The sequence below is a fragment of the Podarcis erhardii genome, assembly GCF_964252035.2.
Source record: "Podarcis erhardii genome assembly, chromosome: 14".
NCBI lineage: Eukaryota > Metazoa > Chordata > Lepidosauria > Squamata > Lacertidae > Podarcis > Podarcis erhardii.
The window spans coordinates 28,825,219-28,850,178 of NC_138503.1; the positions used below are offsets into that span (position 1 = coordinate 28,825,219).

The following is a 24,960-nucleotide window of genomic DNA, read 5'->3' on the forward strand; positions in this document are numbered from 1 at the left end:
CAATCCAAACAGGCCAGCTCAGAGGGTGGATGACACAAGTCCCCCCAGCAATGCCTTTTGCAAGATGCACAGCCACCCTGGAAGGAAAGAATAAATAAAGTTGTAGAGTTGGAAGGAACCCAAAGCACCCTGCAGTCCAACTCCTTGCAATGCAGGGAGGGAGGGAGGGAGGGAGGGAAGGAAGGAAGGAAGGAAGGAAGGAAGGAAGGAAGCCTCCAATTTTTGTAAGCTACAGATGGGGACCAGGGGGGAGGACACTGGCCCTGGAGGGGAAGGGGGTTGACAGCACAGTGATGGTCGTGTTTGTCTGTGATGGTGTTGAAGATTAGTGACTAAGTGCCTCCCAGTCACTCTCTTGCAGCCTATACTGCTTTGCAGGGTTATTGTGAGGAAAATAACGTGCCCCCTGCTTGGTTTTCAGGCTTGCCCATCCTGCTATGAGGACTTTGATCTGGTCCTAAGAGGAGGCAGGACCTGTCTGACATGGCACAACCCACCAGCCTCCTTCCCCACCTGCCTTGTGACCTGCTGCCTCAGCTCTTCACTTTTTGACTGAGAAGATGGCAATACCTGTGCCAGGTAGCCAGGCCTCCTGCCCTTGTACTTTCAGTTGACACAGCCAAATCCCTCCTGTTCAGGGCTGTCTCTTAGGGACTGGGGCAAGGAGCTGATAGCATTCTCAGTATTATTTCATATAAATGTTTTTGTTTTTTTAAAGGGTGGCTACTTTCCGAAGGCAAATTTGGAATTGTGTTGCTTGGAAGCTGAATCACCATCAGTTAGGTAAAGGAAAACACATGCGTTGGTGATGTAGATGTAAAATTGTGACTTACTCTGAATTAATTAGCCTAGTGTATAAATATCATTTTTTCCCCTAATCTGATTAATGTCTTTCTGTGTTCATGCTTCTGTAGCCCAAACCACACCACCCACGCAAAAGAGAAAGGTATTGGCAGACTCAGAGTAACCCTGAGATTTGCAAATGCTCTAGAAAATCTCTAGAGAGAAAAAACAAGAGAGAGAAGGATCCAGAATAACTCAACAACATGTAATGTTGAGCCATTGGAAGGAAAAAAGGGGGGATGGAATGGAGTTATTCAGAAAGGACAGGAGGAAGAGGCATCTGAAACCCAGTCATGGATAATCCTGGGAATTGTAGGTTGTTATTGGTGCTGACCTCACAAGGTGACCATTCCAGGTACCCTTAATCAACCACAGTTCCCAGGATCCTTCAAACTATCAAAGTGGTATACTAGTGTTTTAAAGGTATGGTGTGTGGATAGCAAGAAGTACAGAGCAGACCATTCTGTTGTCAGAAGGTGTTATTTCCTGATTCAGACTGAGAAGCTGTTTCTCAATGCATCAGTGGATGGCAGCGAAAGCAGTCCTTGAAAATCACAGGAAAACTCCAAGGTTTTAATGCAGCTGAGACTGGGCATAGTATCCCACTTTCCAAAAAAGTCCAAAAGATAGCAGCAGAGCCAAGAGCTTCCTGATCTTTGACCCTTTCTAACTCAGTTCTTATTTAGAACGAAACATTTAAAAGTTGGCCCAGATAATGCCAACCCCAAAGCTAAAACAGTCAAACCTCAATGGACAATCCAGTCCAGCATCCTGTTCTCACAGTGGACAACCAGGTGTTTGTAGGACACCCACAAGCAGGATCCAAGCCCAAGAGCCTTCTCCCATCCTGTGGTTTCTGGCAATACTTTCTTTGATCTGTCCCGAATCTTCTAGCATTCAGCTTCATTGGATGTCCACATGTTGTGAGAGAGGGAGAATTTCTCCCCCTCTATCTACTTTCTAGCTTACTACAGCTCTGCAATGTGGTCTGTCATAATACTGCAGGTCAGAGCTGAGGTTGGTTTGGATTCCCAGGAAAACATTCCCAATATCCATAAAGGTCAATCAGCTTGAATTGTCCACCTCAGACAACCTCCTGGGCCAGACTGATCAGGCAGTTGCACCCAGAAGCCTCATGCTTCCTTATCTTGCATCCGTTAACTGGTTGCACATTTTCAAATGTTCAAAAATGGGATGCATAAGCAAACACAGGTTGCACATGAAGTACAACTGAAGTCATAAGGGAGACTCCTTGTCTTGGATGCTCCCTGCTGTTTTTTCAACCCCTCGGCCCCTTAGCTGAGGTCACGCCGCCTCAGCAACTCACCAGAACAATGTTTTGGTGCAAACACTCCTTGTATGAACTGAAAGACGGAGATGTAAAATGTCTATTTCCATGCAAAGAAAACTCCTAAACAAATCAGATTCAAGCATGCAAATGAACTGGGAGGCATAGAAGCAAGATTGGCTCTGGGGAAGTGACATCACAGCAACAACAAATCAGAGATGCACGAAAGCACTGTCCCTTTGAAGCTGATGCCATTCAGTTTAACATCCTGAGGTTGCCCCTAGCAACGGGATACAGAGCAGCCTCCATTAGAGCCCTGGTATTTTTAAACATCACACCCCCTCTTTTTAAGTGTCATGCCGCATGCCGCATATGGGTGCTCTGGGCAGCAAAACAGGGAAAGGGGGCAGGTGGGTGTGAGGATCCTGAGTTATGCAGGAGGCTTGCTTATTTTTAAAAGGCCGCCCCCGCTCCACTCCCAGAGATCAGGGTTGTGGTGGAGTTGAGGGGCTAGAGAAAAAGTAGGGACCTCTTCCTAGGCCTAAAAGGGGGTGGGGTGTCCACTGAGTACCTCCTGGGAGACTTCTGCCTGGCAATGCAACCCCTCTCTGTCCCACTCTTTAGGCAGCATATAAACACACACCTAAAGGCAGATGCCTTCCCACAAAGAATTCTGGGAACTCTAGTTTACACCTCACAGAACTCAGCACTCTGAGCAGACTACAGTTCCCATGATCCTTTGGGGTGTGATGTGTTTCAAATGTACAGTGTGCATGCCTTGGGGGAGAGAGTCTTTGTTTTTTTTTTAAAAAAATAATTTTTATTGATTTTACAACATAAACAAAAAACAAATAAACATAACACGACTTCCCCGAACCTCCCCTTCACTGCATCCATATTTTAAAATTTTTAGCAATTCTTCATCCCATTTTTATATTTAATTCTCTTTAAAAAAAAAAAATTCTATTTTATAAATTTCAATTTATAGCTGTAATTCTTTGTATCCAATCCCTTGACATCTTAACATTCCGAAATTTTACAACAATTTTTAAGATAGATTTTAAATTGTTTCCAGTCCTCCTCCACTGTCTCTTTCCTCTGGTCACGGATTCTGCCGGTCATCTCTGCCAGTCCCATAAATTCAGTCACCTTGGTCTGCCATTCTTCCAGAGTAGGTAATTCTTTAGTCTTCCAATACTTCGCCAAAAGGATTCTTGCTGCTGTTGTTGCATACATAAAAAAGGTCCTATCTTTCTTTGGTACCAATTGGCCGACCATGCCCAGGAGAAAAGCCTCCGGTTTCTTTACAAATGTCCACTTAAGGATTTTCTTAATTTCGTTATAGATCATTTCCCAGTAGGCCTTAATCTTTGGGCAGGTCCACCAAAGGTGATAAAAAGTTCCTTCACATTCATTACACTTCCAACAATTGTTATTGGGCAAATGATATATCTTTGCAAGCTTGACTGGGGTCATGTACCACCTATAGATCATTTTCATTATGTTCTCTTTCAGGGCACTGCATGCCGTAAATTTAATACCTGTGGTCCATAACTGCTCCCAGTCAGCAAACATAATATCATGACCAATATCCTGTGCCCACTTAATCATAGCTGATTTAACCGTTTCATCCTGTGTATTCCATTTTAGCAGCAGATTATACATTCTAGACAAATTCTTAGTATTGGGTTCTAGCAATTCTGTTTCTAACTTTGACCTCTCCTTCTGAAATCCTAGTTTTCTGTCCTGCTTAAAAGTTTCATTGATCTGGAAATAATGTAACCAATCTCGGACTTTAGGTTTCAATTTCTCGAAACTCTGTAGTTTCAACTTTTCACCATCATATTCTATAATTTCACAATATTTTGGCCAATCTGTATCCATGTTCAGTCTTTTTACCGCCTTGGCTTCCATTGGTGACAACCACCTAGGGGTTTTACTTTCAAACAAATCTTTATATCGATTCCATACATTATACAATGCTTTCCTAACAATATGGTTTTTAAAATTTCTATGTACCTTTACCTTATCGTACCATAAATATGCATGCCAACCAAAGTTATTATCATAACCTTCCAGGTCTAGAATGTCTGTATTCTCAAGAAGTAGCCATGGTTTCAGCCAGCAGAAAGCTGCTGCTTCATAGTAAAGTTTTAAGTCCGGCAGGGCAAAGCCCCCTCTATCCTTTGCATCAGTTAGAATCTTAAATTTTATTCTGGGTTTTTTGCCCTGCCAGACAAATTTAGATATGTCTTTCTGCCACTTCTTGAAACAGTCCATCTTATCTAGGATTTGCAATGTCTGGAACAGAAACAACAATCTCGGCAATACATTCATCTTGATAACAGCAATTCGGCCTAACAAGGAAAGTCTCAATCTTGACCATATATCAAAATCTTTCTTCACTTCAGCCCAACATTTCTCATAATTATCTTTAAATAGGTTCACATTCTTAGATGTTAAATTCACCCCCAGATATTTTACCTTTTTAGTAATTTCCAAACCAGTTTCTCTTTGAAAACTGTCTTTTTCCCCCACCGTAAGATTTTTTTCCAACACCTTTGTCTTATGTTTATTTAATTTAAAACCTGCTACCTGACCAAATATTTCAATAAGTTCCAAAACTCTTTTTGTACTGGTTTCTGGCTGTTGTAATGTCAAAACTAGATCATCTGCAAATGCTCTTAACTTATAATGTTTAGTTCCGACCTGTATACCTTTAACCAGCTGGTCTCTTCTAATCATATTTAGGAAAACCTCCAGTACCGATATAAACAATAGAGGAGAGATTGGGCATCCCTGTCGTGTCCCTTTCTCTATTGGAATTTCGTCCATAACCATACCATTTACAATTAGTTTGGCCTTTTGCTCAGAGTAAATTGCACTTATACCATTTTCAAAGTTCTTGCCTACCCCCATCCCTTGGAGATTCCTCTTCATAAAGCTCCAACAAATATTGTCAAAGGCTTTCTCTGCATCCACAAAAATCAAAACAGCTTTTCTATTTATGTCAGTTTCCAGAAGTTCTAGAATATCTATAATATTCCTCACATTATCTGACAATTGCCTGCCTGGTAGAAAGCCTGTTTGGTCCCTGTGAATCTCCTCTAACAACACTTTTTTGAATCTTTTTGCTAAAATGTCTGCAAAAATTTTATAATCCACATTCAAAAGTGATATAGGGCGATAATTCTTAACTTGATGTTTCTCAGTTTCTGTCTTCGGTATAAGTGAAATGAATGCTTCTTTCCACGATTCGGGAGCCTTTTTCCCTTCCAAAATTTGATTGCAGACTTCTTTTAATGGTTGTATTAACCAATCCTTCAGTACTTTATAATATCTCGCGGTTAGTCCGTCTGGTCCTGGTGATTTTCCCAGCTGCATATCCTGAATGGCGCTCTCTATTTCTTGATCTGTAATTTTCTCATTCAAACTCCTTCTATTATTTTCAGAGATTTTTGGTAGGCCGTATTTTCCGATAAATTCTTCTATCTCCTGTTCGTTTTTTGGCCCTTGTTTGTATAATTTCTTGAAGAAACTTTGAAAACAATTGCTTATCTCATTTGGTTTATTAATAAACTTCCCATCTACTTCAAGTGATGTCACTGTATTCAATTTTTGCCTCTTTTTCAGTTGCCAAGACAGTAGCTTCCCACATTTATCTGCGGACTCAAAAGTCTTTTGTCTCATTTGTTTAATTTTCCATTCTATTTCCTGATTCATCAATTCCATATATTGTGTTTGATAAAATTTTATTTCTCTTAATATCTCATGAGATTTAGGCTTAGATCTCAATTTCTTCTCCCCTTCTTTTATTAGGTTCCAAATTTTCTCTTTCTTCTCATTCTGTTTTTTCCTCTTTATTGAATTCTGTTGTATTAGGAAGCCACGCATCACGGCTTTACTTGCATCCCAAATAACTCTTTTTTCGGTGTCTGATCTCATGTTAATCTCGAAGTAGTCTTTAAGTGTTTTTTGGGCCTTTTTACAAATTTCCTCATCTCCAAAGAGGGTGTCATTCATTCTCCATCTAAAGGTTCCAGCTGTTGTCAGTTTCATTTCCATCTTGACAGCATTGTGGTCAGAACAGGTCTTTGGGCAGATTTCTATTTTTTTAACCTTCGATGCCAGATTACTAGAAGTCCATATTTGATCAATTCTAGTCCATGTCATTTTTGCTTCAGAGAAAAAGGTCCCCTCCCTTTCCAGAGGGTTCCTAGTTCTCCAAATGTCAATCAGGTCCATAGTGTCAGTCAGTTCAAAGAAAGTCTTTGGTAGTCTTCCATCATTAGATATTGTTTGTCTTTGGGCCTTGTCCATGTTTGTGGAGACGACTCCATTCATATCACCCATCATTATGATTTTAAAATCCAAAAAGTCCATTAAAGTCTCGTGCAACTTCTTGAAAAATTCAGCCTTCCCCTCGTTTGGTGCATAAACTCCAACAATCAACATCTTTTCTCCATAAATTTGAATTTCCACTGCCAGGTATCTTCCTTGGTCATCCTTAAAAATCAGTTTTGGTTCAAATTTTTCCTTAACATAAATCACAACTCCTCTTTTCTTAACTCTATCTGATGAAATAAATTCTTGTCCTAATCTCTTGTTTATTAAAAGTTTTCTATGTATCCTGGCAATGTGGGTTTCTTGTAGGCAGATTACATCTAGATGTTCTTTCTTTAATAGATGAAATACTTGGCCCCTTTTTCGAGGGTGGTTCAAACCATTACAATTCCAGCTGTAGAGTTGCAGAGACATTTTTGTTATTGGGTAGCTCTTCCACCGACTGCACCAAGTTGTTGTTCCTCCTCAGTCGGTGCTCGGTTCAGTCCAAATGATAGATTTGAAATGTCCGGTACTTCCCCCTCACTAACAGTTCCTTTCTGAAGATCCTCTTGATTTCTTTCCAAAAAGAGTTCTTTATCCTGGTTTGATTTTATTTTAATTTTCTTCCCTTTAAAGTTAAAGGACAGCCCTTGTGGAAATTCCCACCTGAATGGGATATTATTCTATTTAAGTAGATCAACTAATTCTTTAAATTGAGATCTAACCTCCAAAAAATATTTAGGAATATCCTTGAAAATCTGGATCTGAGAATTTTTAATGACCAAGGCCTTCTGGAAATGTAGGTTCAGTATTTTGTCTCTTTGTTCCTTTGATCCCAGGGTAATTAAACAATCTCTTGGCTTCTTCCCTTGCTTCCTGCCAATCCGAAAGGCTGAGGTTATCACAAATTCATCTTCTTCTCCATCTAGCTCATCATTCCAAAAATCTTGAAATTTATCTGTGAGGAATTCCCCAAGCTTGTCCTCTTCCTCTTCTGGAACCAGTCTTAGTTTCAGGTTCTTGCTTTTCCTTTCCAGTTCTAGTAGGGCTAATGCTGTATCATGTTCATGTACTTTTTTTGCAATAGGCGCAAACTTTCCTTTGGTTTCTTCGGCAGTAGACCTAGCACTCTCAGCTATTCTCCTTGTTTCCGTAGACTCTTGAACCAAACGGTTTATAGAATCTGTGTTAGATGAAATTGTTGTTGTGTTCAGGTCTAATCTTGTTGTCAACTCCGTCAGTTTCTTAGAGTTCTCTGTAGACTGTTTAGTAAGTTCTGCAGATTGCTTGGTGAGTACTTCTAGTGACTGATTTATTTTGAGCAGAGCCTGTGTCATTGACTCCATTGATGCTGCTGTTATTTTTTCTTGTGCAGCTGCTGCTCCTGATAAAGAGCCTCTTTTTTGAGCTTGTTTTTGAGCCTGCTTTGTTTTACTTCTTATTGAAATCTCTTCTGGCGGGTTGCTCATAACTCAAGGTCATTCACACAGGAAAGTTGCAAGTGGAAAGTCCCGCTGGATACACCGTAATGCAACTAAAGCCCTCTAGAGGGGGAAATTGTAACCATCCAAAGTCACCCACAACAAAGAAACAGAAAGTCCAGAGGCAAAAGTCCCACTAAGAGTCTTTAATTTGTAGCACTTTACTGTTAAAATTGTAATCCACCAAAGTCCCGTTAATATGTTTCAAATAAGTCTTATTTTATAACCACTGTCCTTTGACAGCTCACTTGACAGTTCCTTTTTCAGGCGATCGCTGCTCCGGCAGCCTGACCAGAAGTGTCGGCAGCAGAGGTTTTTTATTCCTTATCCCTTTCTATTGCAGGTTAAATTAATTCTGTTTCCTCCCCCCCTTCCCCTGCACTACAGGGGGGAGATCCTTTCGATGTCTGGTCTAATAAAAGTTAAAAAGAAAGTCCATTTAAACACAGCTCGGTCTTTTCATTGCTCCGTTAATCATGCAGATCCGGGAGGCTGACTTCCTTAATTTTTACCTTCCCGTTTTCAGCCAAATCTTCTGGATTTTTAAGTCCCGTTTTAATTTTGCGTTCTTACTCACGGGTATTGTTGTTGCCAATCGTTAGTTTCAGAAAGAAATCGGCGCTCTCCGTTAATGGCGACGCGGCTTCACTCCGTAAGCTGGGTAGCGATCCTCAGCACCGCGCTCACCCCGATGCCGCTCCGGAGCCTTTAAAAAGGCTCTTTCACGATGCCGGGGGGGCGCAAAGGTGCCCACCGAATCTCCTTGCTCACAGGCTTCAGCGCTTGTGATTTTAGGGGTCCCCCGCTTGCCGTAGCGGGTAAGACCCGAACTTACGGAGCAGTCCTGCCTCGGAGCTCGAGGCTAGGACCGCCATCAAACGCTGGCGCCGACCGGAAGAGGGAGAGAGTCTTTGTTCCATTTTCAAACTATTATAATTCATGCGCAGGAACACAGAAGACAGAAAAGGCTCAGTACTTAGTCCCATTCATCTGAATAGGGGGGGAGAAGGAGTGCAAGCAAAATGCAGGTGTTCATGGGGAAAGAACTGGGCTCAGAGAATGTGCACATCTGGCGCACCCCTGAGCCCAACATGGTCTCCCCCCCCCCCACCAGCATGTCCTTCAAACTGTGGCCCTGTGGCAAGCCCTCTTCTTCGCGGGAGTTTTCTATAGAGAGGTTGGATAGCCACCTGTTGGGGATTCTTTAGCTGTGATTCCTGCGTCACAGGGGTCGGACTAAATGACTCTTGGGGTCCTTTCCAACTCTACAATTCTATTATTCTAAGTAGCTGAGAGGAAGGGTGGGATTTGGTCTGTTCTGCTCTGAAGGAGCAGCTGTGTAGCCTTGTGGATTCATTACTGTCACTTAAGGCTCAAGTGACTTCAAGTGGCACAAAGTGCCCTCTGTCAGTTTTGGCTGGTGGCCCCGCTACACCCCTGTCTGGAGAGGGATAGCCTAACTCCTCTTATTAATAATAATATTTTTTCATTTGTACCCTTCCCTGGGTTGCCCAATCCACTCTGGGCAGCTTCCTACACATATTAAAGCATAATAAAACATCAAACATTAAAAACTTCCCAATACAGGGCTGCCTTCAGATGTCTCCCAAGTAAAATAATTTTTTTATTTCCTTGACATTTGACGGGAAGGTGATCCACAGGGCGGGTGCCACTACCAAGAAGGCCCTCTGCCTTGTTCTCCGTAACTCCATATTCTCGTAGTAAGGGAACTGCCAGGGGGCCCTCGGAGCTGGACTTCCGGGTCCAGGCTCAATGATGGAGGTGGAGACACTCCTGTTTTCAGTGCTCTGGCAATTGCTCAGCTAGATTACTGCAATGCTTTATATGTGGGACTGCCATTGAAAATGGTTGGGAAACTGTGGCTGATGCTGAATTCCACGGCCAGGTTGCTCACTGGTGCAAGAGGTTCTGAGCACATTATGCCAATCCTGGCCTAACTGCACTGGCTACCAATTAGTTTCTGCGCCCAATTCCAAGTGCTGATTTTGACAAATAAAGCCTTATGTAGCTCAAGACCCCCGTACTTCAAAGACCACCTCTTCCCACATGAACCAACCCAGACTCTGAATTCCCCACATGAGGCCCTTCCCCATGTGCCCACTCCAAGGAAGGGGCAGAGGACAGCAACACAAGAACAGGCCTTGTCAGTGGTGGCTCCCTGCTTGTGGAATGTTCTCCCCAGGGAGCCATGCCGGGTGCTATCACTGTGTTTTTAGTCCCCCAAAGTCTTAGGATCTTGATTTTCTGCTTATCTTTTCATGGGTTGGAAAAGGATCTGCTCTTTTATCTATCTATATTACTTGTGTATTTTAAGTTGCTTTATCCTTGTTTCTAATGTTCATTTTTGCAAGTCAGTTTGAATTTCACTTTTGAGGGAAAAGAAGCAGCAACAAATAAACAATAATAAATAATCACAGCTGGTGGACCTTGTCCTTTCAGTGAAAATCTTGTCCCCATAAACCTACCAACCAAACCACTGACTTTAACACAGTGTGCAATTTATTCGTAATTAGGCATTATCAAACAGATCATATTCAGAACAAAATGGACTCACTTCTGATATTAGCCATGCTAATAGCTGAAATGACTCCTCTGCAAGCAGGGAGAGTTCCTGGCTGGTCTGCTGATAAATCTTTTACACAGCAGAAAGAGCTGCTTTTCCCTTTCAAAATCCAGTAAGCAAAATTTGCACATTAAAGGAAAATGTCATTTGATCTGCGCTTCAAAGGGTAGTGGGGTGTTGTTGAGGGGAACAGCAGAAAGTACAACACTAAGACTTTAAGCTCAGAGGCAGACTAATTATGCACCAACATATTGATAGTTCTTGGGTTACTTGTTGCTCAATTTTTTAAAACTATACAATGAACAGCTTTGACCCATAACATTCATGCCCATGGCAAGGTCTGCTACTGCTGGAAGAAACCAAGTTTTCAGATTAGGGGTCTTCCAGGCATCCCTTCTAAAATCTGTTGAACACCATAACTTGCCCAACCAACAGTATCCTACTCAACCCCCTTCCAGATGAATATTGCTGTGCTTCGGGTATTAATGTCTCATGCACAGCCAGCACTAAGTAACTGGTGGAACTTCAAGCAGTCTCTTGTCAAAGGGTAAACACTCCAGCCCAGAGACTTGGTTTTCAAAACATCATTCAGACACAGGTTTTTCCATGCAGAAGCAAGACACAGGTTCAGTCCCTGCCTGTGCATGTGTGAATCTGGTTCCCATGGCATTTTCACCTGGGATGCTACAAATCACTTCACCTCTAGAACATGCCATCTTTCTGATGGCTTTCCTTTGCATTACGGTTGCGGTTATTTATTAAATTGCTTAACAATTCACCTCTCTCAAAACAGCCCAAAGTGACTTACAGAAATATTTTAAAAATTAAACTAGATAAAGTTTGAAACCAAAGAAATAGCAACAATGAATCCACATTCTTGTATTCATTTAAAAAACCCTGAACAACTTAGGTCCAGGGTACCTTAGGCATCATCTGAATATTTCTATTCCAGCTCGGTCACGAGATCATTTGCAGGAGTGTCATTATTCATTCCCAGAGTTGGTGAGGCTCATTTGACAGCAATAGAAACCAAGTCATTGGCCCAGTCCTGTCAGACTCTGTGGAGATTCCAGCAGGCACCTTCTGTGCCAACCTTTAAATGCCTGCTGAAAATTTTCAATTACACCAGGCCTATTCAGGCAATTGAGAGTGCTGCAAAATGGGTTACTGATCTTTGTTTTAAACTTCCTTGTTTTTAACCTTTTATGCTTTTATGTTATTGTTTTATCTTATTTTTGCTGTTGTGAACCGCTTTCATATTATTATTTTTTGTAAAAAGCGATATAGATACATTTTTTATAAATAAATAAATAAATAAATAAATAAATAAATACTGCTACACAAATGCAAACAGTCCATAAACATAGTAAAATCAAAATAGGCAAAGTATACAGTTCGCCTGAAAGCAAATTGGAAGTCAGAGAGCAGCAAAAACAGCCCATCGTATACCATCAAATACCCCAAAGGGCAGGAAATGCAGATGGGGTCCTTCCCATTGCTGGCAAAAAAAACCCTGCTGAGAGGAAGGAGGTACATTTCTGCTGGCACGATGCATGTCTGAATGCAGCCACAAGGACCAACCACACAGGCTCCTTTGCCCTTTGCATAATCAGCATGTTTTTACCTCAGATTTCAGACGCTCAGTCTCTATTTCTCCATCTTCAATTTGTTGCCTGAGTTGCTTGGCAACTGTTTTCTCCGTTTCCACAATCTGAAGTAAATGGAGGTACTTCTGCATTAAAGCTTCATGCTCTGTAGCAAGAGTCCTATAACTGTTATATAGACAGAGTTGTTAAGACATTTCCTCCCCACCGTTGCTTTTCCTGCCTGCTCTGCATCTCACACCCACCCCCCCACCAGGTTGGGCACTCATGACCACCAAGAACCATGGAAAACTTGGGGGATCAGGTCCACGGGCTGCCCTAAATGCTGTCATTGGGGTGGATCTTGCTACTCAAGGTGGCTTCCTCAAGCCATGTCTGTTGCCAACACAATTAGAAAATCCTATGGGGGAGAGAGAGCGAGAGAGAGAGCCAACCCAACAAGCCATCAAGTGATAACTGCATTCATCATGGGGGGAAGGGAATGGCACGACTCTGCTGCTACAGTTCAGAGCATGAACTTCCCCTGCCACTGCTTAGCTTGAATTTGATCATTCTGATTGATCATTCCCATTAAGCTCCAGCCATTCTTTTTATCCAAACATTTTAGAACAGCCGTTTCCCAACTTAGGGCCCTCCAGAAATCATGGACTACAACTCCCATCATAGGTGCCAACTCCCTGGGGCCCTGGGTGACTGAGCACCCACAAAATTCCCCATGAAGGTGCCCGGCACCCACAAATTTCAGTGCCAATATCATGCATGCTGCATGGCACTCACGGCCCGGGCACCCAAGCTGGCACTACTGACTCCCATCAGCCTCAGCCAGAGCAGCTGCAGGACCTGGAGACTGGGGAAGGCTGGCTTCCCATATTCAGCCTGTGAGTAATAACAGCAAAGAAGTGATTATCTGAAGATCAAGATTCCATGTCCAATTCCCAAACTTGCACTCTGCCACTGTTACCCAGTGGGCTACATATAGAGGCCAACCCACATGACCCCAAAGAGGCCCTGAGCACATGCTAATCTCAAACTATGCTCCTGCTGGCCACAGACACCAGGCAAGTTTGCTGCTTGATCTGCCTTGCAGCCACATCAATTTTTAGCAGAAGACAGGGATCATAATTGATCTGGCTACACGCTGGAGCAATTGGACAGTGGCTTCTTCCACTGTGTGACCAGCTGTGATGCTCTCTTCATTTTCAATGTGCTCTGTGCCAGCTTTGGGTCACATGGATCAACTCTATGAGCCCACAAGGATCAGCGAGAGATTCTGCAAAATCTCTGGCAACTATTATGAAGATGAAACCCTGAAGACCTTGAAGACCTTTTCATTCCCATCAAGGAGGCAGATTCATGTCCTGCTATACCAGGCTTGGTTTACTGGCTTCAGTGGGACTGACCTGACACCCTGAACCTGGTACTAAAGGACAGGTAAGGCTGCTATCTTATATCTACTAACCTGGGAATATGTCCCATTGAAGTCAGTGTACCTTACCTCTGAGTAGACCTATATATGAGTTTGGACTGCAGGCAATTGGGAATGGCCAAGCTCCTTCCAAGCTGGCAGTGACTTTGGTTGGGAAACACAGGGTGCAATCACACAGTAAAGCCGCATTGAACTCAGCATGGTTTATTTCTGAGTAAAGATGTTGAGGGCTGTACTGCCATTTAATCCCATTCTACGAATTCTATGAATTCAAATATTCGTGGAAGGGTCTGGCCCACAATATTTCACATGTGAGTTGGGTGGGAGAGTCGCTTCTTTGTTTCCCTGCTTGGTTAAAAGCAGCCTTTCCAGGAAAATGAATTGAATGTTAAAAGAAAGGGAATGGAATTAAAACGCAAATGTCAAGGATGAATTCTTATCTCTGGCTGTGGCAACTGGCAGCGTCCCAGGTGCAGAGGCAGCATTAAGAGTAGAGAAAAAAATATCTGATGCAACATCCTCTCCAACTCCTAAGTCTGCCCAGCTGCTGCCCAGCACATTTTGAGAAGGCCGGTGGGGGGGGGCTCCCTCAGCCCTCTGTCAGCAAGGCCACAAAGCATCCTCTGTGCTGCAAAAAGGCATCCCACCTTCCACTCCAGACAAAGCAAACTGATGCCTGGAAGTGTAGGTGTTCCCATTCTGCACGGCACACCTGCTTGTTTTAGGCTGTTTCTAGCAGTTCTATGGGCAACTGGGAAGGAGAGCAAGGACACTCCCTTAACACCCCAAGCCTTCTCCAGATGCCTCCTCCCCCCCCCCCGGCTTCCTGCTCCTACCTGGCACTGACTGCACACGCTGATGCTTATCTTTGCAATCAGGGCTTTGACAAGGCAGTCACCTTGGGAGGCAGGCTGGGCACAGCTGGGAGGGGGCGGCTGATCTGGAGCCCAAGGACTGTGCTGCTCACTGCCTCCTGTGCTTGTTGCCTGCAGCCACTGCCTGCTCCCCTCTTGCCTCCTTTTTCTCTCTCCCCCACGTTCAGTGTGCTGGGACTTCCCTGGGCTGCCTCCAGTCGCCTCAGGTGGCAGCAGAGGAGGGGGGGAGGGGGCTCCTGCCATTTTCTGTTTTGCCTCAAGCAGCAAAATGTCTTGGGCCAGCCCTGTTTGCAGCCATGAGATGTGGAACGCAAAAAGCAAACCAAAAACCCAACAACAAATTCTGAGGTTGTTAGGATGCTGAATTCTAGGCATGGAGCAAAATCCTGTGCTTCTTTAGAATTCCAGAGTCAGCCCAGGCATTGCTCATTGTCAGCTTTTTCTCTGTAAGCAGCCCAGAGGGGCTGATTTCCTCTTATATGGTTTCTTCTGTGCTATAATAATACATTATTATTATGTTTTATCGTGTTTTTAATATTATGTTGGGAGCCACCCAGAGTGGCTGGGGAAATACCGGTAGATATATTATATTACTACTACTACTACTACTAATACTAATAATACTACAGTACTACTACTTATGAGCCATTGCTCAGCAAGGGTGACCAGAAATAAGGCCTCTTACTGGCTCCCTCTCCCACTCTCTCTCCCCCAGCAGAATTAACATGGTCAGCGGCCTCTTGCACCTGACCTGACACATGCCAGCCCAGCCCTCCATCCCAAGACACCTTGCCCCAGCAGGATTCATGTTCCACGGAGCCACTGAGAAAAGGAGGAGGACTTACCTGGCATGGCTAATGGCTGCTACCCATTCATCACAGTCTTTAGCATCTTCTGTCCTCAGCTCCAGGGTTTTCTGGTTTTCATGGTTGAAGTTAACGGTGAAATAATGCTATAAAAACAAAGAGAAGAGCTATTACTCCTAAAGACAGCCAGCTGCATTCCACTGCAAGGTTGCCAAATATCACTAACTCATCCTGACGTTGTTACACAGAAGACACAGAAAGCAGAGGACTAACTCAAAAGGTTACAAATTTATTACGGGGAAAGTCCATGGAAAGCATTTTCTAGCAGGCAAAAGCATGGAAGCCATGACAGATTAGATACGGCTTTGCAGCATTATTGGGCCTGTTGTTGTTGTTGTTGTTGTTGTTACCATCAATTTATTAATCACCTTCGGCTGGAAGGTAGTCTGCCTAAAGGAGAGGAGAAAGCAGTTTGCAGCCATTCCCTCCTCACTTTGCCAAGGGAAGAGGCCAGAGGGCCCCAGGAGAGACCACCAGCCACTTCCAAACTACAGCAATGCCATTGCAGGGGGTTGATCTAGATGACCCTTCAGATCCCTTCCAACCCTATGATTCAATGTCTCTTCCTTCCTGGCTTATTTTCTGCAGTGCACCTGGCTGCTTTTTGTGGTCTGGCTTGCATGGGCTGGCTGTGGGAAGGGGGCAGCAGTAGTGGGGACAGCAGATGCCGGCCCTGCCATTTGGGACATGGGAGCTCACCCAGATTTCCCCTCCAGAGGCACTATGATGAGCAAATGGTTTGGGGCAGCTACTTTCTATGCCCCCCCCCCCCACCTTCCTAAGAGGTGCCAATGCTGAACCTTTGCAGCAGGATCATGGACCAGCATTTGAGAAAGCAAGGGGCATGATGGACACATGCCCATGGAAGGCACCTGCCCCAGAATAGGCCCCTAGAATCCAGGCCACCCACCAGCCCTGGAAGCTCCCCCCCACCCCGCAGACTTTGCTGCATCTCAGATGCCAGGCTGACATGGACAGGAGCAGAATGGGGCTTGGCACAGAGGCTATTTTTAGCCTCCCTTGGCATTTACTGTATTTGTGTTAATTTTCATCAGGGCGGCTTCGAGCACCGCAAAAGAGTTTTCGCAGTTCATCTACTCTCCTTCCCTGCAGTCTCCTAGGAAACAAGGGATGTTCTCTAAGGCCAGAGACAGAACCGAGTAAGTTGGAAAATAAATAAGGAAATGCTGAGCGCCATCCGTTCTGCCTCTGGCTTCCGCTCTCGCCAGGACGTCCTGGAATCCAAAATCCAACCACATGGCCCCACAAAACTGATGGCCTCCAAGCACAGACTAAAGCAAATGCTCTAGAGAGGGAAAGGGCGGCGGTAGCTCAGTGGCAGAGCAGCTGCTTGGCATGCAGAAGGTCCCAGGTTCAATCCCCAGTGGCATCTCCAGGAAGGGCTGGGAAAGACTCTATCTGGAAACCTGGAGGGACATTGCTGCCAGTCAGTGTAGGGAACACTGCACTAAATGGACCAGCAGACTGACACAGTATGAAGCAGATTCCTTTGCTCCTCTCTTACTCTAGCCAAGGGACACATCCTCTTTTGGACAACCTTCTGTGGCCACATGCTGGAGGTGGGTAGGGCAAAGGTGGCAAAAAAGGGTCACAGCAATAGATGCAACTCTTTCCTATATATGGTTAACTACATTCCAGCCAGATCTCTCCTGTGGCTCCTAGAAGCTGCCAGCATAGGACAGCAACCACACCCAGGGAATGGCTTTGACTGGCCGGCTAAACCAGGTGAGGGTAGCCAATGGGTCTCAAACCCTCAGTGAGTTAGGGACTTCCCCTATGTGCAAATACAGGCTCCGGTGGATTGACTGGTTGAGACCAATAGGTGGTCCATTGGTCAAGAAGGCGGTTTTTGCACATGCTGTAGAGGGAAGCGAAGGGCAGTTGAGGCTCATCAACCTGTGAAGGTAGCCCATCTGCTCCTAAACCTCTGCCGCCATGTGGAATATCCTCAGGAGAAGAAAAGTCTAAGGAGTAAACCCTCCACAAATCCAGAGTAGAGTTCCTGGGTCAGTGGGATGGTGCCTTGTATGCCTCCTTCTGGGAATTCCTGAAGCCAAGCTGGTGCCAAACATGTTGCTTTCCTTTGGACCACATCAGTGAGGCTGGTGTGTATGTGTGGTATTATCATCTGGGTATCCCAGGACCTCAAATACACACTGCCTAGTCTTGCACCCCAGCCTTGGTGCTGCTAATGCAACCATGCACACCACATTGAGATCCTTGGAAGATAAAACTGGTACATGAATAAAATTAATAATAACACGTATAATAATCATTGTAACGGTGTCTAATGCACCCTGCCATTTCTTATCTCCATTTATTCTTTATTTTTTTACACTATGTGCAAAAAGCAATGAGGAGAGAGTGCTAAGATATCAAAGACGCATGATAATATGAAAGCATTTATGTGAGCTTAAACAAAAACTCAGCTAGATCACTCTTCTTCTCAATTCGGATTGAAGCTGGGTGTGGGGAAAATGCATCAAAACACAGCATTTTGTAAGAAACAACAGGATAGCTATTGTTATAGATTTGGGGGGACCCCCCTAGACCCTAGAAATTAATAAATAGTAGGATTTTGATTATTTTAAAGTTGTCATATTTTGAAGAGCAAAAAAGAGGATGCTATAATGGCTCTCATTTTAAATACCCCTACTATATGTAGGGTATTGAAACTGTGATATATTGCTGATGGGGGCAGGAGAATAGAAAAGGAAAGCAAGTCTTCAACCACCTGTTATGTCGATGTCTCATCCAGAAAGTATAGCCAGAGACATTTCTGCAAATAATAAAAAAAATCCACCTGGGCAGAAATTTTACCCCTGAAAAAAGAGGACATGTCCTAGAAAAAGAGGACACGTGGCAACTCTAGTTATTTGGAGTATTGAAGCAAAGATTGGGGGCCCATGGGAAAATACAGGCTACGTTTAATTCCAAGCAAGTGCCACACCTGGGATAGAGGCGTTAACATGACAAAACGTGTTGATGGCCCATCTAAGAGGAATCCTGGGCCTGGGCAGAGAGATTGCCATGGTGATAGGGTGCATATTTGAGGTTACAGGGTGGGAGTGTTTTTAGCAAGGTGTTCTGGGAAGAAGAAGGGAGAACAAAGACCGGGATCCATCTTGGGTAGGCTGGCTGAAGGCTGGTTGGGAGAGATGACTTTTACTCCAGTGCTGCACTGCTGTGGGGAACAAGCCCCTCTTGAAATGACCATGTTGTAAGAGATGGGCTCCCCCCGTGCAGACTGAAGGTGCAAATATGTGAATAAATCATATTTCTTAAAGCTACAACAGTCTCCACTGTGTTTCCTTTCTCCAAAGAAACACAGAACCTGGGTGAGTGCCTGGAACCCCCTAGAATCTTGCTACTGCTCAGCAGAGAATGGGGCGGCACCTAACTTTTGTAACAATATGGATTGTGGCCCACATTGTGTGTACCCTGCTTCCCAAGCCAATGGTGGGAGCACACTTGATGTAGTGTAGACAGGAGGGTGTGAACTGCTTCTTTGCCCCCACCAGCTTCTGTGTCTAGCTGAAAAGCAGCCTCTGAGGCTGCACCCAAGAGCAGGGAGGGAGGTAGCGCAATCTTGTCTACCATTGCAATTCTGCTCAAAAACTAAACACATTATTCAGCTGCAAGGGACAGTGGTTCCTCTATGCCCCACCCCCCGCCAAAGGGAGAAATGCAACAGTGCAAAGACAGTTTTGAATTCCTCAACAGCAGAAAGGGAACAGTTTGAATAACCCCTCCTGCCTCTTCTTCCGCCACTCAGCTTGGCAGCCTCCTGAGACTGCAGCAGGTTAAAAAGAAAACAAACAGAACCCCCCCCCCACACCAATATCTGATGTAGAACTCTGCAGCATGTCTCATATGTCATGACAATGATGGAGGAGTTCAGTAGAAGAGTGGCAGAGAACGCCTGACCCTCTTCATCTCAATGGCTCTTCTGCTGTTGACCTCGCCTGGTGCAACTCTCCAGCAGCAGAGTTCTCTGGATCCCCCACACAATGCTTCTTCAAGGATATGTTGCGATGCACGATTTCCACAGCAACCTCAATGCATTCCAGGCCAGGCTGAGCTAGGGCTTCTCTCATCTAAATATAGCTGCTGTAGTCCTGATTCTTCTAAGGGCATCGACATCTCTCCTCCTCCTGAGCAGATGTGCTATTGGGCCACATCCTGGCAAAAGGTTCCAGGAGCCCCTCCTTGTCTTTCTCTTTAAACTGCACTGTTTAAAAGGCCTAACGACACAAGGCAGGTGCTACACAACAGGGCACACCACATCACCTTTCGACACAAAACCAAATAAGCATCACTGACAGCAAAGGGCCCCAGCAAGGGAACCTCATCACAGCACTGCTGCCTCCTGGCCTCTTCTGCCCAGCAACCAGAGTCCCATCCAGTGTTGGAACTTTTCCATGGCCCACAGCATCCTCCCCTTTCGCCCCCTTGCATGAGAAGAATCTAACTCTAAACTGTTGTGATGCAAAATCAAACAAAACGGTTAATTGATTCTGGATGTTCTTCATATATGAGTTATGATGTAGATTTATTTGACAGCACTGACCATGTCAACCCATCAGCGGATTCAAATTGCATATGGTGAAACCATAAAGAGATGTGGTATAGGTCCAGGAACCTTAAACTGCAAACTTAGCAATCAATTGAAAGAAAATCACGTGCATCAAATCCTATACAGTGGTACCTCGGGTTAAGAACTTAATTCATTCCGGAGGTCCGTTCTTAACCTGAATCTGTTCTTAACCTGAAGCACTACTTTAGCTAATGGGGCCTCCCACTGCTGCCGCACTGCTGGAGCACGATTTCTGTTCTCATCCTGAAGCAAAGTTCTTAACCCGAGGTACTATTTCTGGATTAGCGGAGTCTGTAACCTGAAGCATCTGTAACCCGAGGTACCACTGTATGTCCCACAACTGAACTGCAATGCAAGGAGCTTGCAACAGGGATGAAGGTAAACCAAAATGCACCAGTCACAACCAAGTGCATAAGCTGTATCACTGAGAAGAGTGTTAAAGTTTATTTCCCTCCATTTACTGAAGCACCAGACTGCAAGATGTAGTATGCACTGAGGTGTATGGCCCACTTAATGTTCCCTCCCTAGGGAAGTATAAATACATACTAATTTTTCTGGATGATTTCTCAAGGTATTGCAATGTGTACTTTCTAAAGGAGAAAAGTGAAACTGTACAGTTCAGAAAACACATCACCACGGTGAGCAATAAGCTTCAGAGGAAATCCACAACTTTGGTCAGTGACAGTGAAGGTGAGTTTACCTCGAGCCACATGAAATCTCTTGTGGATGAAGAGGGGATTACACACAAGTGGGGAGTGTTTTACACACCCTTCAACAAAGCTCAGTCACTGAGAGAAAGTTTAGGTCTCTTATGGAGATGACAAAGTGCATGCCGAGTGACCCTGGCCTTCCCAAACAAATGTGGGGAGATGTGGTAGCCCCTGCAATATATCTCCACAACAGATTGCCAACCAAGAGAAGTACATGTACAGCTTTAGAACTTTGACATGGAAGAGTGCCGAGTATGTCACACAAACATGTATCTGGCAGTACAGGCAGTGAACATTTTAGGTGTGTCCAACTGACACGTGATCACAGACATGCGGGTCCTTTTGGACCCGGAAGAGGGCAGAACGGGGGATGAAATGCTTATTTGCGCCACCAACACACATGGGGCGGGACGAATGGAACCCCCCCGTGTGAAATGGCCACCACTTGTACTGCTATGCCTTTATACTCAAGGAGAATAGACACAAGTTAGACTCCAGATCAGGACAGACAATTATGATTGGATATGCTACTGGAGCAAAGGTGACAGAGCAATTGACTTGAATACTGGAAAGGTCAGCACAAGACATGTGGTTCATTTTGATGAACACAGGACAGCTGCCAAGAGAGGAACTGCGATATATTTTTTTGAGAGGTCAGAAGAAGAAATAAGAGCCCTCCTGAACTTTCCTGAATTGACATATCTGCTTTCTACTGTCACATCACCTAGCACAAATGATGAACAGGAAGAAGAAGCCGAGGAGCAGATAACAGGTAGCAGGAGAGGAGACTGAAGAGAAGAGGTCTGTGCTGGAGGGTGATGAGGAGACTGATGTGGTTTCACAGCCATATGTCAGACACTCCAAAAGACCCAACAAAAGTATCCCATCTCCAGGATTGTCCTACACCACAAGGTCATTGGCACAACCCTGAGAACCTTCCACTTGGGGGTTGAGCAGATGCCAACCACATATGTGGAGGGATGCTGCATAAGAGGAGATTAATGCGCTGCACCAGAACAAGACCTGGGCCCTCACCAAGCTGCCTCCCAGGAAGAAGGCAACTGGAAGCAAGTGGGTGTTCAAGGTAAAGCAGGGTGCAGAAGAGGAAGTTGAGCACTACAAAGCAAGACTTGTGGCCAAAGGTTACTTGCAAAAGTTTGGAGAGGACTGTGATGAAACTTGTGCACCTGCAGTGAGATATTCCAGTATTACACGGCTTTCAGGCACAGCAACTTCTTAACAAATAGAGGCAAAACACATAGACATTGAAACCGGGTTTTTGCATAGAGAAACCTCAGGATAGATTTGCATGGAAGAGGCCAAAGGTTTTAACAAACCAAAGGAAGTGCATCTAGTATGCAAACTTCAGAAGGGGTTTATGATCTGAAACAAGCTGCTAGAGCATGGAATGAGAAACTGCACAGCATTTCCCCACAGCTAGGGTACACTCAAGGTCACACAGACAAGTGCTTGCACACCAAATGCAAAAATGGACAATTTTCTTATGTGTTGGCATTTGAAGATGACTTGATCATTGCAACTGAAAATGACCAAGACTACCCAAAAGTTGTGAAAGACCTAAGCAAAGGAGCAGAACAACTCGGATATGTTTCTTCCTACTTGAGTGTTTAAACAGAAAGAGAAGGATCTTATCTTCTAAGTCAAAAGCAAAAAGTTATTGAATTGCTTGACAGCTTAGGGCTGCAAGAAGCTATGGAAGTAGCCACACCAATGGTTACTGACTTTCTAAAGAGCCCAGATGAATCTGAACTCTTGCCAGACAACAACCAGTACAGGTCAGCAATTGGAAAACTTTTTGTACCTGACCACAACTTCAAGACCTGACATAGCAAATTCAGTGGAAATCCTGAGTAGTTAGGTCTCTCATTGAGAAGGATGAGACTGCTGTGAAAGGGGTTGTCAGAAAATTACAGGGAACCATGAACTATAAACTTAAACTGCCAGCAGACAGCAATCCAAACTACTAGGTTATGTGAATGCTGACTGAGCTGGAGAAGTGAAATTTCTTTCTTCATTCTCTTCCATCTTGTAAAGCTGACCAAGCAACACATATGGGCTTGATCACTTCAAGCCCAGACCACGTGTTCATAAATGTTTTTCTGTATTTTGTAAATTCAAGACTTTCTACCTGTGTTCTTTTTGCTGCCACATGGAATAATGCATGAATCTGACCTTTGGAGTTTTTAAGTAGAGCATTTCAATTTACTTACGTTGTGGTCTGTTCACTGCAAGAGAGGCAGTGGACTGAACAGGATATTTAAAAGGTCTAACAGTCTATTATTCCCATGCTTCATTGTGTTGCATGATTCTGTGTTTTTATACTCTGCTGGGGGCTCTCTCTTGCTGGAGTGTGTGTTAAACCCCATGCTTTGAATCTAAGGATTCAGCTAATTATTTTATTAATTAACCCACATGGGGTGATATTAATTATTATTTTCCACCCTACAGATATTCCACTTGTAGTTTCCTTGATAAGAATCTGACAGGTGAGCCTGCCTATTGACACCTTGGCTCTCTCCCTGGCAGTTCAGTAGTAATATTGGTGTTTTGTCTGGACATGATGGGGTGATAGGAAAATGTTTAACTGATCATATAACCTGTCTGTAGCAAATTAGAACACCACCCTGAAAATCTCCCCAATTCAAGTAGAAGGGAACATCTAGTTCCAAAAGCTGCCACTAGAGAAGGAAAACATTTTTTCTTCTTCTTCAGTTATCTGAAGATTTCACTTCCACCCAGGTTTCAGAGTTGAAATGCCCTGACCAAAGTCAGAGGCCTTTGATCTTCACTATGCTCCTTGTTGAGAAATAAAACACATTGCTACTTGGAGATTAAGTTTGCAATTCCTGGGCCAAGGCCAGGGTGATTAATCCTTTTGTGCAGGAGACCCAGCCATGAACTAGCTCTACAAATGTCAAAATGGACTCAATTATAAATCAAAGGGGACTCGTTTAGTTATAGCTGAATGAAACAAATTCCCAATGTGTTGTTGGTTTGGTCTGAAGCAGAAAAATATATCCCATACCTGCTGGTTTGGGAAGGGCTGCTATCTGCAACAAGCTCCTCCTTCCTCAGATATGGGAAGCCTCGGAAGGTGCCTTCTACAGAGTCCTGACCCTCGGCCTATGGAGCTCTGTATACTGACTAACAACAATGGCTCTCCAGGGTTTCAGGTAGTGGTGAGTCTTTCCCAGCCATGCCTTGAGATGCCATTGGGGACTGAACCTGGGACTTCATGCACACAAAGCAGATGTTCTACCATTGAGCTACATCCCTTCCCTTAGTGGACGGATAAGTCCGTACACATGTAAGGAGACATGGGTGAAGACAGAAATGGCCAACTGGTTTACCAGCCCATACATCAATGCCAAATGGGCTCTTGGTCAGTCCCACCAAAAAGTTAAAAAAACCTGACAGCAATTTGTGAAATAAAGAAAGTTAATGTCAACATCGGTGAGGGATAAGTGTGGCAGCAATGGTTTAGCAAGGCTGATAAGTCCATATGGGAAAAGGTTGGATGGTAGAGCATCTGCTTTGCATGTAGAAGGTCCCAGGTTCATTCCCTGGAATCTCCAGGTAGCACTGGGAGAGATTCCTGCTTCAGACACTGGGGAACCACTGCCAGTCAGTGTTGACCACACTGAGCAAAATGGACCAATAGTCTGATTCAGTATAAAGCAGCTTCCTGTGTTCTGCATCCAGAGAGAGAGCTGTCAGGCCAAGATCTATAGTACTTGCTAGCAGTTGGCCAATCAAATACATAACAACTATTGGGGGTGGAGAGAAAACCTGCTGAGAGGCCAAAGTTATAAATGGGATGTCCACAGAGATCCCTAAATCAAGAGACCATACTTTCCTTGGCATGCTGGCATCACAGACACACAGTGGTTTCTCATTGGCAGCAGGGGCAGGACTAATTTGACCACTCATGCACCTGCCACATGAGGGAAGCAAGTTTTGTATGGGACACCAGGGAAGCCATGTGCAAATTGGGGCAAGCTCCTTACTCTTCTTTCCAGGTCAACCACCTCCCATCTGCAATGTGCTGATGGGACACATTGTCTTCCTCCACTGTTACTTACAAACAGGTCCCAGACAGGTTCTCATCCTGGCCCTGCTCAGAACCAAAACTCATTCGCTTTAATAGTTTGGCAATGTCCTGTGACTTCAGATCATTGTCAGGATCAAAACGAGGACCCACCTTGCAGGGTTATTGTGACTATTATTAAGATAACGTACAGACAATGAACACTCCCAAAGCACTAAACAAATGCTGGCATTGCTATTTATTTTCTGTGAAGGAAGAACGCATGGCACC

General features: G+C 44.3%; 1 protein-coding gene across 1 annotated transcript in view; it reads right to left on the reverse strand.

The window, feature by feature from the left end:
• Positions 1-24,960, reverse strand: part of RASGRF1 (Ras protein specific guanine nucleotide releasing factor 1) — a 63,774-nt gene that overhangs the window by 36,703 nt on the left and 2,111 nt on the right. Inside the window, exons 2-3 of the mRNA XM_081838749.1 lie at positions 15,273-15,379; positions 12,147-12,294 (exon numbers count right to left, since the gene is read on the reverse strand). Coding sequence (XP_081694875.1) covers positions 12,147-12,294; positions 15,273-15,379 — 255 coding nt within the window. The remainder of the gene's footprint in view (positions 1-12,146; positions 12,295-15,272; positions 15,380-24,960) is intronic.